Genomic DNA, 15230 nt, shown 5'->3' on the forward strand with positions numbered 1-15230 from the left:
ACAATCTGGACGAAGACCCCCACAAAAATATAAAATGACAAACGGAGAGTAGCCAAACACAACATCCCTAGTGTTTTCTGTGCCCTACGAGTCATTTCAGGCAAAATACTGCAGGTTCTTCGTTTTAGGTCCTCGTTTTCCACATAACGGCCTAATTTTGCGGAAAACGAAGACCCTGCAGTAATTCGCCTGAAATGACTCGTAGGGCACAGAAAACACTAGGGATGTTGTGTTTGGCTACTCTCCGTTCGTCGTTTTAGCGGAGCTCCCCCGCGCCGATGGCGGACGCGCACGGAGCACCATTGTTTAGAAAATATGGTAACCCATCGATGCGAGAAATCTTGGTTTTATAGCCATGACATCATCGACCGTCCGTACATACGTACGTACGTACGTACGTACGGCCATGTATGCCAATGTGACCAGTATCATGCTAGTTTACAGCATACACCTTTGATATTGGACATCCATGTTTTGATCAATTAAAGCCTGTCAAAACAAGGTATCCGCTGACCAGTATCACGTGACCATATCGCGGGCTCAAGCTTAGAGCTCACCAAGGTCAGCTGTTTTTTCAAGTTGACCGCTTAGCTCACCTAAACATAAGCGAGGCTTCATTTTTCGCGCGCTTTCTGTGGCTCGGCGCGGCTACACGGCCATACTACGTCAACTATAGTTCTTACACAGTCAACGCTTTTCGTGTTCAGGTGGAAAACGGTTTAAAAGATATTTTCTTTAGATTTCTGCATTTTTCGCTGCTTTCAATCCAGTTTGACATTGATATCTGTTGTCTACACCGGTGGCTACGCAGTTATTCAAGTAAAGCATCGGAAGGATATAAACTTAATACTGTGTGTTTATTTTTAATTTGCTTAGAGCTGCTTTTTTCTCTGTATTGCAATTTTTGGCACATTTTAGAAGCTCTGATAAGGTTACATGATTCCTGGAGGACGTATGTGTAGAACAGAAACGAAAGGAGAGCGGAAGAAAACGACCACGACAAAACAGAATACCAGTAATAGCTCACACTTACTTACTTACTTATTCACTTTACTCCTACTTACTTACTTTACGGATGCTTTATTTAAAGTGGATGCGTATTTTTAAAAGGTGGTTTAATCGGTTCTTCCTTTGTTCAGGAATGAAAGTCGAATTTTTATTGTCAACTGGAATTAAATAACAATTATCTGTTCTCTTTTGGACATAAAGAAAAAGTTGATTTGTCAGTTTGTTTGTTTCGCTCTAAAATGCGAGCGAAATCGAACAAGTGCTTTTTTAACCCGTTTGCCCAACTGGTTTTCGTTGTGCCTCGACAGTGACAAGAAAATTTTGCCCTTTTGTTATAAACACGTAATCGCAATGAGTTCTCGTAAAATTGGGGGGGAAAGGCCAAATACTCTGTTTGTGCAAAAAATTGCTGTTTTTTAGGTCAAAACTGGGTAAAGATCTAAATGAGTGCTTTAGGTCAGACACACGTACAACATTCCTGACAACCCACTGAGAAGATATGAAATGTATTTATGGCACATTTGTTATTTGTATTTTAACTGTTATTTTAATGACTTTCTGAAGACATCGTCTCCTTACTTGAAAAAGCTGGCCGGTTCTTTCAAGTTTCAATCCATTTCCATCCTTTCCATCCTTGGGTGCAAACAACAAACCGTGGCGGATCCAGACCTGGGTGTAAGGTGGGGGCCTGCTTTCAAACATTATGTTTTTCTCCTTTCACAGTCGGTTTCGGTGTTTTATGGTGTTTTGGTGGCTTTGGTTTGGGGTGCAGGGATGGCGCAGTGGTGAGAGCACTCGCCTCCCACCAATGTGGCCCGGGTTCCATTCCCAGACTCGGCGTCATATGTGGGTTGAGTTTGTTGGTTCTCTGCTTTGCACCGAGAGGTTTTCTCCGGGTACTCCGGTTTCCCCTCTCCTCAAAAACCAAAAATTTGATTTGATTTGCGTTAACTTGTTAATTTCAATTTACAGTGTCCCTGATTAGTGTTCTACGGCGCTAGAAGATTAGACACTTAAATAAAGTTCCTTTCCTTTCCTTTCCTTTTGGTCCAAAAATAAGAGGGGAGGGGCGGGTCCCTGGGCACCTCCCCTGGATCCGCCACTGATAAAGAATAGCTTCAGTGCACTTCAGTGGTTATTAGCAACAAACCTACAGCATTATTTTTTGGTCTTCAATGACGCAAAGACGTCTTTTAGTGTTTTGAAGGTTGACTAAAATAGCGTGACACTTCCTCTTTAAAGGCCCACCTTCAACCGACAGGCTTTTCGTTCGTTTGTTTGTTTTTGTTGTGGAAATTTGCATTGCTTGTCGTAGCAATCTGATTGGATGAATTTCAGCTTTGGCTGTATTTTCATAAAGAAAAATTGTTCCACGGCTCGTAATGCCTGTCGGTTGTAGGTGGGCCTTTAATTGGAAAAACCTTAAATAACAATGACCACAATCAAGGTTTTCTGAGCCCGCGAGACTGAGCACCCCTAGCAAACCATTGTTTTAATGAAAACTGCTGGTCATTGTTGTCGAAGGTCTTCCCTTTAATTGACCTCTCCCCATATGACAGAACAGAACAAGTTCAACAAGGGAACACAAGCAATTATTTAAAGAGAACAATGAAACAAGGACCCCCCCCCCCCTCCCCCTGGGGAAGGGTTGTTCATCTTTGAAGCTATCTCTAGTTTTGGCCTTCTATTTTAATCAAGACAAAGCAGAGGACCGGAAGAAAGAAACGTTAATTAGTGCGAATCGTTAAAATTTGCCAAAATGCATCACGGGTAACTGTTACCTGAGAAAAGACTCCGAAATGGATCAGTTTTCATATTGGGCGCAATATTTACGTAAGGACTTGCGGGTTCCAAAGAAAATTGATGGGGAGATAAGACCAGACAAGACCTTTTAATAATTGTCCAGATTGTCTCGAATCGGTTCAGCTTTCAGTTTGCCTTTTGCTCGCAGCATGTTTTTAGCTGACGAAGCAGTTGTATCATAAAAGGAATTGTGAGTTTGTATCGCACGGGCAAAGAAAACCACACTGACCGGCAGCCTCAAGCATATTCATGCGGCAGGATAGCAAAGGAGTCTCTCAAAGGAGTTAGCCAGGTAAATGGACCGCAAAATACCGTAAACACCCAGCCATTGTAATATTGCAGGGTCTTGACGAGGTCAAAGGCCTGAAAAGGGCCGGGATCAGGGATCAAAGACCTGCGATCTGGAATCACAACGCGTGGGATCGGGATCAGCAGTATTTTTCATGGAATCAGGGATCAGGGATCAAAAGTTCTCATCATTTTTGGGATCAGGGATCAAAATTTTGGGTTAAAATATGGGATAAGTTACAAAAAATATACCTCGTTATGACCCTAATATTATGCACTGATCAACTCGAAACTTCAACATCCGCCCCCCTTGGACAAAGCCCGGGCATTTGAACATTTGAAGATTGAATCGTTCAAATTCCCGCCCCCTCGGCCAAAATGGTGTTCAAATCCCCTACCCAATTGTCGGATTTGTCTGTCACACCCTACTAAAGAACAATCGTCGTCAGTTCCTGCCGTCTTTAATAAAGACCTACATCTCTCCCTTTAAACTGTTCCATCTCGTCCAAACATGTATTTATAGAGCTATATACAGCTCTGTTAGTGACTTTCAGCCCCCTAAAAAAAAGCATTTGAAACCTGACACTTCCGGTTCAATTTTCCCCACCCCACGCAGGGAAAGGTCAAATTCCCCACTCCCCGGGCACAGAAGATAGTCAAATGCCCGGGGTTTGCCAGAGATTGGGGAAGGAAGGGGGGGGGGGGGGGGGGGTTGAAGTTTAGATTTGATCGGCGCATTAGGGAGCTTAAGCACCTGCGTTTCTAAGACGCCGGTGGCAACTGGAAGTGAGCTGTTTTCCCTTTTAACTTGTCTTCACACAACCACATTTACATTACCAGGTACCTTTTCTCCTAATCTATGTATGATTAGTATAAAAATCTGGGAGACACCACTGTCGTGGCATGCAAGATGTTCTCTTCTGGTTGCCGTCCGCCTGTCATAAATCCATGGGCTTTAGCTGCCTTATAATTGCACTGTACCACAAACAGGTATTTCCACCACCTTTGACTCCTCAGGTTTTGCGGCCTACTAAAATTCGGATTGAAAATCCTGCACGTACATGTCACAGTTAAATTTAAATTCAGGTTCATTTTAATTTCATGTTTATTAATAGCCAAGGTTGAAATTGGAAGTAGGAAACATCAACAAAAACCCATTGTTATTATTAGCAAGTATGCGTAATATATTTGTAAGTAAATTGGCTATAGAGGTGAGTGGGATGAACTTAGGGTCACTTAAATTTTTCATGAGTATTTTATAAAACCCCAAATACTTGTTTTTTATTTGTATTTTGCTGAGTCTGTTTGTAGTGATAAATCCAAACTTTGTGATTACTTTGGCACAGTCCCCTTCAAGTTCTACAATTTGAGCAAGTAGCACATTTTGATGAAGGGGCATTTCCTTTTCCATTTTATTAATTTTCAGCAGCACATAATGCTAAACTGAGTTTGAACTTCTTTGCCTTCTTCCCTTAATAAAGTCTAAGCACCCATTCCAAATAGTGCTGATAAACAGTATTTAAGTCTTAGCACCTATTTTAGAGCAGTTAGCTTTCAATAACTGTGATTTAGGGTTAGTCTGCAGTCTGCTGTCTGCAGTTTGCAAGTGTCAGACACTGCTCTCCTTTTTAATGTCTGGCTCATCCACTTTTTCAAATTATTGACCATTAGGCTGCTCTGTATTTGATGTAGCTGTGACTTAAAAAGTCAACTCATTTGTGGGTTTTTGATTTCTTTCCTGTGAGAGATTCTGAAAACCTCTTCATACTGCATTTTGGCAATTATTGTTCTGTGAATGGTTATGTTTTTTTCAGTTTTTCCAAGATGATAACACCAGTGGTTTGTTGATGAGTTCTTTTATTTGATTAAACTGCAAATTAAGGTTATCTTTTGTTCTATTTGCCTGTGCCACCATCCGTTTTTTCACAGTGCGAACGTTGTGTTTGTGGTGAAAATCGGTTTGTTATCAAGACTAGAAATGATGCCTTGTTCCTGGTATATTTTGCATAGTGACGTAAATAGACTTTGTACAATCTTTGCCGATTTGTCCTTCAGAATCAAGAGCCCACCTCTTGCAAACAATTTTTGCTTTTGTTGCACTGGAGACCCAGAGCATTTTCATTCTTCTTCAGATAAATTTAGCCACTTTTTAACTTCTTCATAAAGTTCCATTGACAGCCATACAACTGTGTGGATAAGGTGAAAATTTTAAAGAACTGGTGGTTTTAAAGAACTGGTGGTTGTTGTAAAGGTAAAGGTAAAGTCACTGCTTACGAGCCAGATGGCCCATCAGGCCGGCGCTTATCTGCGGTTTCCGTAGCATGAAGCGACTAGGAGTATTTATACTTATTCCCCCTGGATGGGATGCTAGTCCATCGCAGGGTTACCCCCAGCATTACGCCGGTACCCATTTATACACCTGGGTGAAGAGAGGCACTGTGAGAGTAAAGTGTCTTGCCCAAGAACACAACACAATGTCCCCGGCCAGGCCCCGAACCCGGACCACTCGATCCGGAGTCGAACGCATTAACCATGAGGCCACCGCCCCTCCCGGTGGTTGTTGTGAAGGCTTGGAAATAGCTTAAACTCATTGGTAGAAAAATGTCTAGCCAATTTCACTTGCTGATTCAATGGCTCAGCAGTTAATACAGCGGAGAACTAATCTCAGATGTCCATTGGTGCAAGGGTTTGAATCCTTGGAGTGGCATGTAATGTTGTGGAAGCTCAAGGTAAGTGGCACAGTCCGTTGGTGGTAAGGAAGAGGGGAAGGAAAGGGAGAGATAGTAAGTGGAAGAAGAACGGACGGCAAAGGAAGGATGGAGGAGGGTGTTTATTATTATTATTTTTTTATCTTTCCTAAAAATCTAGGCCCCATTTTTTGTTACATCCCTTAAAAAAGGGAAAACCCTTTTTAGACAGTTCATAATAACCTAGGTTGAAAAAAATTGACCTAGGCTGACAAAATCAACCTTGGTTGAAATTATAATTAACTTGAATTTAATTCAACCTGTAACGTACACAATGTAGTTTAGTAAGATCATCATGAAGCTGGTTTTATGCCCATTCAGTTCTGTCATAAAATTGGCCAAGCAATCCCCCCAATGGTTCCACCCAAGAAAACCGCTAAAAGAAATTTATTTTGTATTGTTACAAAATCCACATTGTAATCCACAATCTAACATTATGTGTAAACGACTTTTTGTTCCCAGAGAATTTAACTTGAGTTTTTTCTTTTTCCAGCAGAGCTTAAAGAATATGATCCTAAGGAACATACTCTGGGTTGTGTGTCTGAATTTAGGTTCTTCCAAACCAGGTAACATTATTGTTTAATGATAAACACTTACTGTCTGGTCCCGAGGGAAACAGTTCATTTTTGTTTCCTGAGAATCTCAATGTTTTCTCTAGGTGCAGCCGAGGGAAACATTGAGATTCAAGGGAAACAAAATAAATTGTTTCCCTTGGGACCAGTCATTAAGTGATTTGTTATATAGCACAAAAAGAAAAACATGCAATGGCAACAGCAACTGCCGTTGTCGGTCAGCATTCACGGGTAACAGTGCACTGTTGCCCTCTGATGTCATAGATTTTACACTGTTTCCTGCTCAGTCTTTTGGCGGGAAACAGCTTTATTGTTAGATGTCATGTGACCTCAAAGTAACCAATGAGAGCACGCGCTGCTAAGGAAAAAACTCAGCTATATAACAAATTTTTGTTACACTGACCCTGTTCTCCTTTAATTTTAGGTAGATAAGCCATTTAATCATGCAATAAACCTTAAAACTGTGTGTCACTGATTGCGCCAACTGTTCGTTTTTGCTTGCACTGATCAACACTTGCAGTTTTTCCCACCTCCCTTTATTTGCAGGGCCCTTTATTTGTAAGGCATGTAGTTCCTGGTTTTGTGGTTCTGTCTTCTGTGGTGTATCATGGTTGGGAGGGTTAATGCTCGGAGAGGGCCGTAATTTAGAAAACTGTTAACAGGTTATAACATTTCCCTCTTTAAATAAAGATTGGATTTTTTGATGTCCAGCCAATCAAATACTGCATTCTATGGCTTGCCTTAGATGGACATTTTAGCACATCTTTTCCAAGAAATCCTTGTTTTATTCTTGACCACTAAGTGAGTCTTTACATTGTCCATAATCTTCAGTACTACATGTTTCAAGGTTTCAAGGTTTCAAGGTTTTTATTTTTATTACATATAATGTATCCAATTTAATAAACAAAATACAAAAAATTTTAAAAAACGCGAGGAAGCCCATAAAGAAACTATAAGAGCTTATGGAGCTATGGGCTTCCTCAAATGAGACTAAGAAATTAAGTTTAAGATAGCACTGGGACGTAATACAATATATTATTAAAAAGACGAAAGAGTGCACACACACATTTATCCACAAAAATACAAAAGCGTAAATACTTCAAAGAATTTGATGCTACTAACGATAAAGAAGAAATCTTTTAAGGTTTAAGGTTTTTGCAAAACTGAGCGGTAGATCCAGATGACTTAATTTGACTGTCAAGAGAATTGAAAAATTTAGGGCCTTGAAAGCGGATTGAAAATTTTCGTATATTAGTTCGAACTAATGGAATATAAAAATTGGAATTAGATGAGTTTCTAGTGTTATAAGGATGAATGTAATTAGCCAGTGTAAACATGTCATTAAATGAATTCGGAAGTAAACCTTTAGAGAAGAAAAACATAAACTTGCCTAAATGAAACAAAACAATATTACTAAATTTTAAAACTTCGAGATCTCGAAAAATAGGATCTGTATGGGAATCAAAGGGAACTTTAGCAACAATTCTAATTGCTTTCTTCTGGAAAGTAACTATTCTTTTTAAGTAGGTCCAGCTCCATTTTTTCAGCTCAGTGTGTTTCTAAAAATGTTAGCATTGTGGCTATGTTTAGTCCTAAGGTACTAGCTTTTGCATTCAAGGTGGTTGCAGTGTTGATGAGACAGTGACTTGTGACCTTGTACCTGCCTAAGTATACAGTAGTTGTGCCTTCTCCACTTTTTTATGATCTACAGTCCTGGACAAAATTGTTGGGATATTTTTGACTCTGTTGTCCAATTAAAAACGGAACAGTTTAACAACTCACTTGGATATTGGGCGCTTTCGATTTTTGGAAAATTATAGCTGCTTTTCTTACTCTGAAAAAAATTCCATTGGTACAGAAAAAAAGCACTCTGGCATTGCACCAATTTTCTGTGTGGTCTCTAAACTCCTGTTATGGTGTTAAATGTAGGCTACGCACGCGTTGATTGGGTACGGAAGTTGCTCTTTGATAGAGAAAGAAGGAGAGGTGGTGGCGAAAGATTAACCCATGTTATAAATTTACATGAAACCTTTTTGTCGAGAAAATCAATCCCCATCCAAAAGGTAGTGTTTCTAGGTTGTGTACGTTGCGAAGTTTGCGAAGAGCCATATCCCCTTGGAATAAGTGGCCGATAAATCATTCAGACTTAGTGTTACCGGACGAAGTACATAAATAACTTGAATTATTTCAGTTAACGAGCAAGTTAATCTGTTGGTCATTGCTTTCATGTATTTGGTGGCTCCTAAAAGAGCCTTTTTATGTAGTTGAAGTGAACAGCAAAGTTCTTCACTTCTTAGATGACTTTTTAGCGGCAGGCTTCTTAGCCGCGGGTTTCTTCACTGGTTTTTTGGGCGCTTTCTTTGCAGCAGGCTTCTTGGCTGCGGCTTTCTTGGCTGCTGGCTTCTTGGCTGCGGCTTTCTTGGCTGCTGGCTTTTTGGCTGCGGCTTTCTTCGCTGCAGGCTTTTTAGCGGCGGGTTTTTTCGGAGATTTCTTTGCTTTCTTCGCGACGGGCTTCTTTGCGGCAGGCTTCTTGGCTTTGGCGACTGGTTTCTTTGCAGCTGGCTTCTTTGGTTTCTTCTCCTTCTTCTCTACCTTGGGCAACTTGAAGGAGCCCGAAGCGCCAACACCTTTTGTGTGCAGAAGCTTCCCGCTAGCAGCACCTCTCTTCAAAGCCATCTTAAGGTGTGAGCCGACTTCTCCAACCTTGTAGTTGCTCTTGATGTATTTCTCGATGGCTTGGCGCGAAGAACCACCTCGCTCTTTCAGAGCTGAAATGGCAGCCTTGATCATATCCAAGTATGGTGGATGATCAGCAGGTTTTTTGGGCTTTGTAGGCGCCTTCTTTTTGGGGGACTTTGGTGCTGGTGCTGGATCAGACATCTCGAAATTTCTGGCAGATTTACGAACAAATCGAACACTCGAATGCTCTCCTTCAAGCGCGCGCGTAGTAAATACACCATATGCGGACCGTCGTGGAAACAATGCGTTAACATGGCGTGTGCCAAAGTTGTGTTTATTCCCTCGGCTTTCTGTATAGAAAAGCGCCATTAAAACTTTAGTTCTGACAAGTAAAACGGCTTAACTCTAACATTTATCCCTTTGGCCAAATGTTTATTCACAGCGCTTGAGAACTTGTTGAAGAGAAGAGTGAGATTTTTAGCTTCTGTTGTTCTAGAGTTGGTAGTTTATGAAGACCTTTTTCTCTTTGGGGTGAATTTATTTCTTTGCAATTCGTGTTACTGTATTTTATAGACTTAAACTTGAAAGAATAACTTCTACTCAACGCGTAGGTGTAATAAAATAGTACAGTCAACCTCATTTTAAATGTGCTTTTTCTGCTGAAAATGACACAAGAAAGACAAGCCTTGTAGGTCGCCATTGATCAAAGTGGTGAACGGTGGAGTCATCTGTTCGAAGATTTAAGTATCTACAAATGTCTAGTTTTTTTATCTTAAAGTCGTCATGGCTACCCTTCTTGCATATATCTTTTGTGTGTGTGTCCCCGCTTTCGTTTTTTTGGACGAACAGAGCAGTGATAACACAGTTGCAACGGAGCCTCATAAAGAATCCATTTATGCTCGTCGTTACGCAATTTTAGTTCACTTTCAAAATGCACTTAAGCGAACGGCCATACATTTCCCTTTAACTTTTAGTGCCAGAATGTACAAATCAAATTGATAAGGCATAAACATTGTAAGAGTATAAGAGTTTTAGGTTTTTGAACCCTGTTTTAGTTTACATATTTTTTGCGCCAAATTGTCGTCCTTTCTGCGTGCATATTATTTAACGGGTTTGATTCACGGTCATTAATATAAGGAAATTTGAAAATTCGACTTTTTATGATTTAGATCATATTGTGCACTTATTACAGAATATACTGTAGCATGTAATGAAGGAAGTAATATTGTGAAACATGTATTTCCGCGTGCATCTGGGTCTTGCTGAAAATCAGTTCTAGTGGCTTGTAGTCCGTTGGCCACATTCTATTTCGAAACTCTGGTTTCAGGCCTTACTCAATTATTTTAGTTTATTTTAGATTACTTTGCAAGTTGATATTATTTTGAAATTTGGGCTCTGAGGTGCAATAGTCGTGCAAATATCGGATGAAATTGAGTTGAGTTAGGCAAGACAGCAGCCTGACATTTTGCTTCTGTATTGCGTACAATTTGTGCGTTCGAATTTACCGGAGCATCAAAGGGCAATGATACTTAGCCGACAGTTAGTGGGATACAGACATATGACATATAGATAGGTTTCATTTGAATTTCTTGTTTCGTTAAGAATGTTGGTTATTGCTTTTATTGATTTGGTGGCTCCTAAAAGAGCCGTTTTTATTGTGGACGGTGGAAGTAAGTTATGCTCTCTCTCCACGGATTCTACGGGCCAGCTGAATATCCTTGGGCATGATGGTGACGCGCTTGGCGTGGATGGCGCACAAGTTGGTGTCTTCAAAGAGACCCACAAGGTAAGCTTCGCTGGCCTCTTGAAGAGCCATGACAGCAGAGCTCTGGAAACGTAGATCGGTCTTGAAATCCTGAGCGATTTCACGCACAAGACGCTGGAATGGCAGCTTGCGGATTAACAGCTCGGTGGATTTCTGGTAGCGACGGATCTCACGAAGAGCGACTGTTCCAGGCCTGTAACGATGAGGTTTTTTGACTCCTCCAGTTGCGGGGGCGCTCTTGCGAGCCGCTTTGGTGGCGAGTTGTTTGCGTGGAGCTTTTCCACCAGTGGATTTACGTGCAGTTTGCTTGGTACGAGCCATCTTTCCTTGAACGAAAACGTTGAGGGATAAAGTAAGAAATTGTAACTTTGATTTTATATGTGGCGCGCTTGATTCTGATTGGTTTTAAAATAAGTAATTTGATTGGTTGAGCCCAAATCATAGAAAATTTTCGATCCGGTGTTAACTCCAAGCTAACACTTTGATCTACGAAGAAACGCGAGGTGTTCTGAAGGTTTTCCTTGAGAATGTCATCCGTGATGCAGTAACGTACACGGAGCACGCCAAGCGCAAGACTGTCACAGCCATGGATGTTGTGTACGCTCTCAAACGCCAGGGACGCACACTGTACGGATTTGGCGGTTAGATGACACTGAAGCCACATTGAGAAACCAACGGCTCCTTTAGGAGCCACGAAATCTCACAAAAGTCATGACCAATAATTACTGGGTTTTTAGTGTATCTTTTCTCTTGGTTTGCATTATTTAAGCCCCTCTTTGTTACGACGGCGGTTTAAATTACTATTTATATCTACCTCAAAGAAGACATCTATTTCGTGTGTTTCCCGTCATTTTTAATGACTTATCGATACTTATTCCTTACCGGTCTAATTTTCAACAGGTGTGATCAGCATTTTTTGGTGCGCGGTTCTGTAAAATTCTCGAACCACTTGTTTCGCTTGGTCGTGCAATGACAGGCATATTAAAACAAAACGATACAAAATGTTCCTTCAATAGAACGGTATAAGCGCCATGGAAAACCGTTGCCCCATTTTGAACATACCTTGTGCGGAAGATGTTATATCTTCGTTTAAGGGTCAAGCGAATTTTGCAACGAAGGCTAATATTTAGCCTTTATTTCACGGTTAAATATCCTACGCAAAACTCTTAAAGATTAACTTACCCGGGTAACTTAGCACTAATTAAACGGCTAAAGTTTTTCTCAATATACTTTGAACTCCTATATTTAGCGGTGACTTTGCGGCTAAACTTGATGACAGTTAGGGTTGCCCACATTATGCCGGCATATTTGAGCATAATAGTGAAGAATGATCGTGGAGCATTACGCCAGCATAATAGTAAGAAAAATTCCAAATTGGGCAAAAGAGTGCAAGAAAATCTTGCTTGTCCAACCGTCATCTGCAGCCTCAGAGAGGCTCTTCTCATTGCTACCATAGTTAACTACGTTGCTTCAAAATGCCTTTCAAGGCAACCGAGCACTATATTGAATCCTCCATCATGCTTCAGTATAACAAAAGATGATCACATAAAAGGAATATTTATACTTTATGTTGTCGATATAATCATCCACATAAGCATATCAAGCGATTGTATGTTATTTTAGGTAAAAAATGAGTAATACGGGGGAAATTTCTTTAGCATAGTAGTCACTATTTTGGAGCATAAAGAATTAGCACAACAGTGAAACTTTTTAGCGTAATGTGGACTATCCTAATGAGAGTCCTATTTTTCCGTTACGAGTGTTGGGCTAAACACGACAGGGGTACTCAACGAGAATATAGTTCAAAACCACTTAAACATAGTATTGTTAAACGTATTTTAGTATTTAAACGGTAGATATAGTCATATGTTTATCCTCCAAAAATTTTTCATCTGTTCGGATTCTCTAGCTGAAAGTCTAGTGATGCGAAAATTTATATAGAGATCAAAACTTCAATTCTACAATTGTAGGTGATCTTTTTAGGGTAAGAATCCGTTAAAAATGGACAATTATACCATGTTTTAGATATTCGAAAATCCTTGGACAGGCAGGCAAGCCAGGCCTTTACAACAAATGTTCTAAAAATTCTGGATCTCAAATCGTCTTCCGAACAAGATATTTTCCGAAAATTGACGTTGGGTGCCCGTGACACGATGCCATATGCAAATACGTGACGCGAACTGCCGACAGCAAAATAAAATATTCCGGTTTTCGTTTTGGTTTTTTTTAGGGATATTAATCTTATCTGCGAGAATCTTTTCATTTTTAACATGGAGTTCAATAATCGTTAACAATCAAACGCTGTAGTTGAGTGTCGTACGGCTTGAATATATGATGTTTGTAATACGCGCGCGTTTTTTCGGTGCGCAAATTCAAATGTGAACGAGCCGAGAAATTTGCAATCGAAGACAGCAGCGTGTTGTCACTACAAATAAATTCGTGTTTCTTGTTATTAACTTTTACAGCACAGAAAATATAAATGTGCAAGTATGTTTTATTTTTGTGTGACAAAGAACGAAAATCCACTCCAAAGACGAGAAATTATATTTCATACTCAGTTAATATCATACGTCTTTTAAATTTAAATAGTTGGTAGGATTGTGTCCGGGAGTTACTTCGTTGGCTTTATCGGTATTTTGGAGATATTTTTCTCTTATTCCCTTTTGATAAATTTGCACAAAACTCCTCTTACTCTTGCACCGGCAGTTTGGGGACTTTTGGTTTACTAGTGCTTCTTTTGTTTTTTCTTTTCTTTTACTTCGGAGGGAGCCGTAACGCACTCCTCCGAATAGGCACTTAAGCCCGGTTCCCACTTGTGCGATAAGCACAAGGATGAGTTTAGCCACGTTCTCACAGTTAAAGAAACCGAGGAAAACTTGATTTATACAAGCGTAGATGTAGTAAGACTCAAGATGGCGTGCGAATCGTCGAGCTTGTCTTTACTTTCACTCACGCCGGTCCCAGTTGTGAAATAAGCACAAGGGTGAGATAAGCAAAAGCACAAGAAAAGAAAAATGCCCTTTTCTTGTGCATCTGCTTATTTTACGGCCGTTCTCACACTATTTTTCTCATGCTTATTGCACAAAGTGCGAAGCAGGCTTTATTTCGGACTCACTTCCAACAGATGCGATCAGTTTACTCGATTGTATGCGGTTGAGTTTATGCAAAAATCTCTTGTTTTGCTTGGCTGTGCACTGACAGCCATGAACAATGAAATTCGATTAATCGTGAAGAATTAGACGATATCGTTGAACGTTTTTTCGGCGCGCAAATTCAAATGTAAATGAGCTGAGAAATTTGCCATCGAATGTTACGGCAAAAAGTAGAAACTCGTGTCTCCCCTGTCAAGAACTTTTTTGGCGCAGAATATAATTGTGCCACATTTAATAATTGAATTTTATTTTATTTCTGTATGAGAAAGAGCCAAAATCTACTCCAAATACTCTTAACATTTTATTTGAGACTAGTAATGCATGTTTTGAACGTGTTGGTGACGACTTTATCAATATTTGGTGGCTCCTAAAAGAGCCGTTTTTTGTTTTCTTCTGAGCTTCCTTAAGCCTTTGCCTTCTTCTCAGTTTTCTTGGGCAGAAGGACAGCTTGAATGTTTGGCAGCACACCTCCCTGCGCGATAGTGACACCAGCAAGTAGTTTATTCAACTCCTCGTCATTGCGGACAGCGAGCTGAAGGTGACGGGGAATGATTCTGGTTTTCTTGTTGTCGCGAGCAGCGTTGCCCGCCAATTCGAGAATCTCAGCGCTGAGATATTCGAGCACAGCGGCCAGGTACACTGGAGCTCCGGCGCCAACTCGTTCAGCGTAGTTTCCTTTGCGGAGAAGTCGATGGATACGACCGACAGGGAACTGAAGTCCCGCTCGGGATGAGCGGCTCTTGGATTTGGTGCCCTTTGCTTTTCCTTTACCGCGACCAGACATTTTTCTGTGAGCTTAAAGTTTACGAACAATTAGCGAAGTAAATGTTGAAAGGTAACAACTGGGAAATTTATACGCAAGACAATATTTCGGTCGGATCGAAACGCACCAATCAACTTTTCATATCACATGTGCTTTTGTTTGAAAACGGAACTATGTTGACCTTTGGCCAACCTGAAGTTGTGAACCAATAAAAAATCGACGATTTCGATCCTTATGTTAATTGATCCTACCTTTGTTTTATTATAAATAGCAAGTCATTCACATAGCGTTATCATTCGATTCAAGTCGAACCCTACAGAGCGAAAAATGGCACCGAAAGTTGCAGGAAAGAAAGGCGAGAAGAAAGCTGGTAAGGCTAAAGCCGCCACTGGTGACAAGAAAAGGCGAAAGACAAGAAAGGAAAGCTATGCAATCTACATCTACAAGGTGTTG

The 15230-nt window shown here is 40.5% G+C and overlaps 4 protein-coding genes and 1 long non-coding RNA gene across 5 annotated transcripts in view; 2 read left to right on the forward strand and 3 right to left on the reverse strand.

Moving 5' to 3' along the window:
- The first annotated feature begins 2651 nt into the window (after window positions 1-2651).
- LOC137992455 (uncharacterized) overlaps window positions 2652-15230 on the forward strand; it is a 17308-nt gene continuing 4729 nt past the window's right edge. Inside the window, exons 1-2 of the long non-coding RNA XR_011121690.1 lie at window positions 2652-3103; window positions 6340-6412. This is a non-coding gene — a long non-coding RNA (uncharacterized lncRNA). The remainder of the gene's footprint in view (window positions 3104-6339; window positions 6413-15230) is intronic.
- LOC137992448 (histone H1-delta-like) lies at window positions 7267-9335 on the reverse strand. Its single transcript, XM_068837794.1, has one exon. The coding sequence runs from the start codon at window positions 9296-9298 to the stop codon at window positions 8705-8707; it is 594 nt and encodes a 197-aa protein (XP_068693895.1). The 5' UTR covers window positions 9299-9335; the 3' UTR covers window positions 7267-8704.
- On the reverse strand, window positions 10435-11205 carry LOC137992452 (histone H3). Its single transcript, XM_068837799.1, has one exon. The coding sequence runs from the start codon at window positions 11181-11183 to the stop codon at window positions 10773-10775; it is 411 nt and encodes a 136-aa protein (XP_068693900.1). The 5' UTR covers window positions 11184-11205; the 3' UTR covers window positions 10435-10772.
- LOC137992451 (histone H2A-like) overlaps window positions 14245-15230 on the reverse strand; it is a 7428-nt gene continuing 6442 nt past the window's right edge. The window contains exon 2 of the mRNA XM_068837798.1: window positions 14245-14809. Coding sequence (XP_068693899.1) covers window positions 14418-14809 — 392 coding nt within the window. The 3' untranslated portion in view covers window positions 14245-14417. The remainder of the gene's footprint in view (window positions 14810-15230) is intronic.
- The window catches only part of LOC137989503 (histone H2B, gonadal), a 513-nt gene continuing 342 nt past the window's right edge, over window positions 15060-15230 (forward strand). The window contains exon 1 of the mRNA XM_068835313.1: window positions 15060-15230. This exon is cut by the window's right edge and continues 342 nt beyond it. Coding sequence (XP_068691414.1) covers window positions 15105-15230 — 126 coding nt within the window. The 5' untranslated portion in view covers window positions 15060-15104.

The sequence above is a fragment of the Montipora foliosa genome, chromosome 2 (genome assembly GCF_036669935.1).
Source record: "Montipora foliosa isolate CH-2021 chromosome 2, ASM3666993v2, whole genome shotgun sequence".
NCBI lineage: Eukaryota > Metazoa > Cnidaria > Anthozoa > Scleractinia > Acroporidae > Montipora > Montipora foliosa.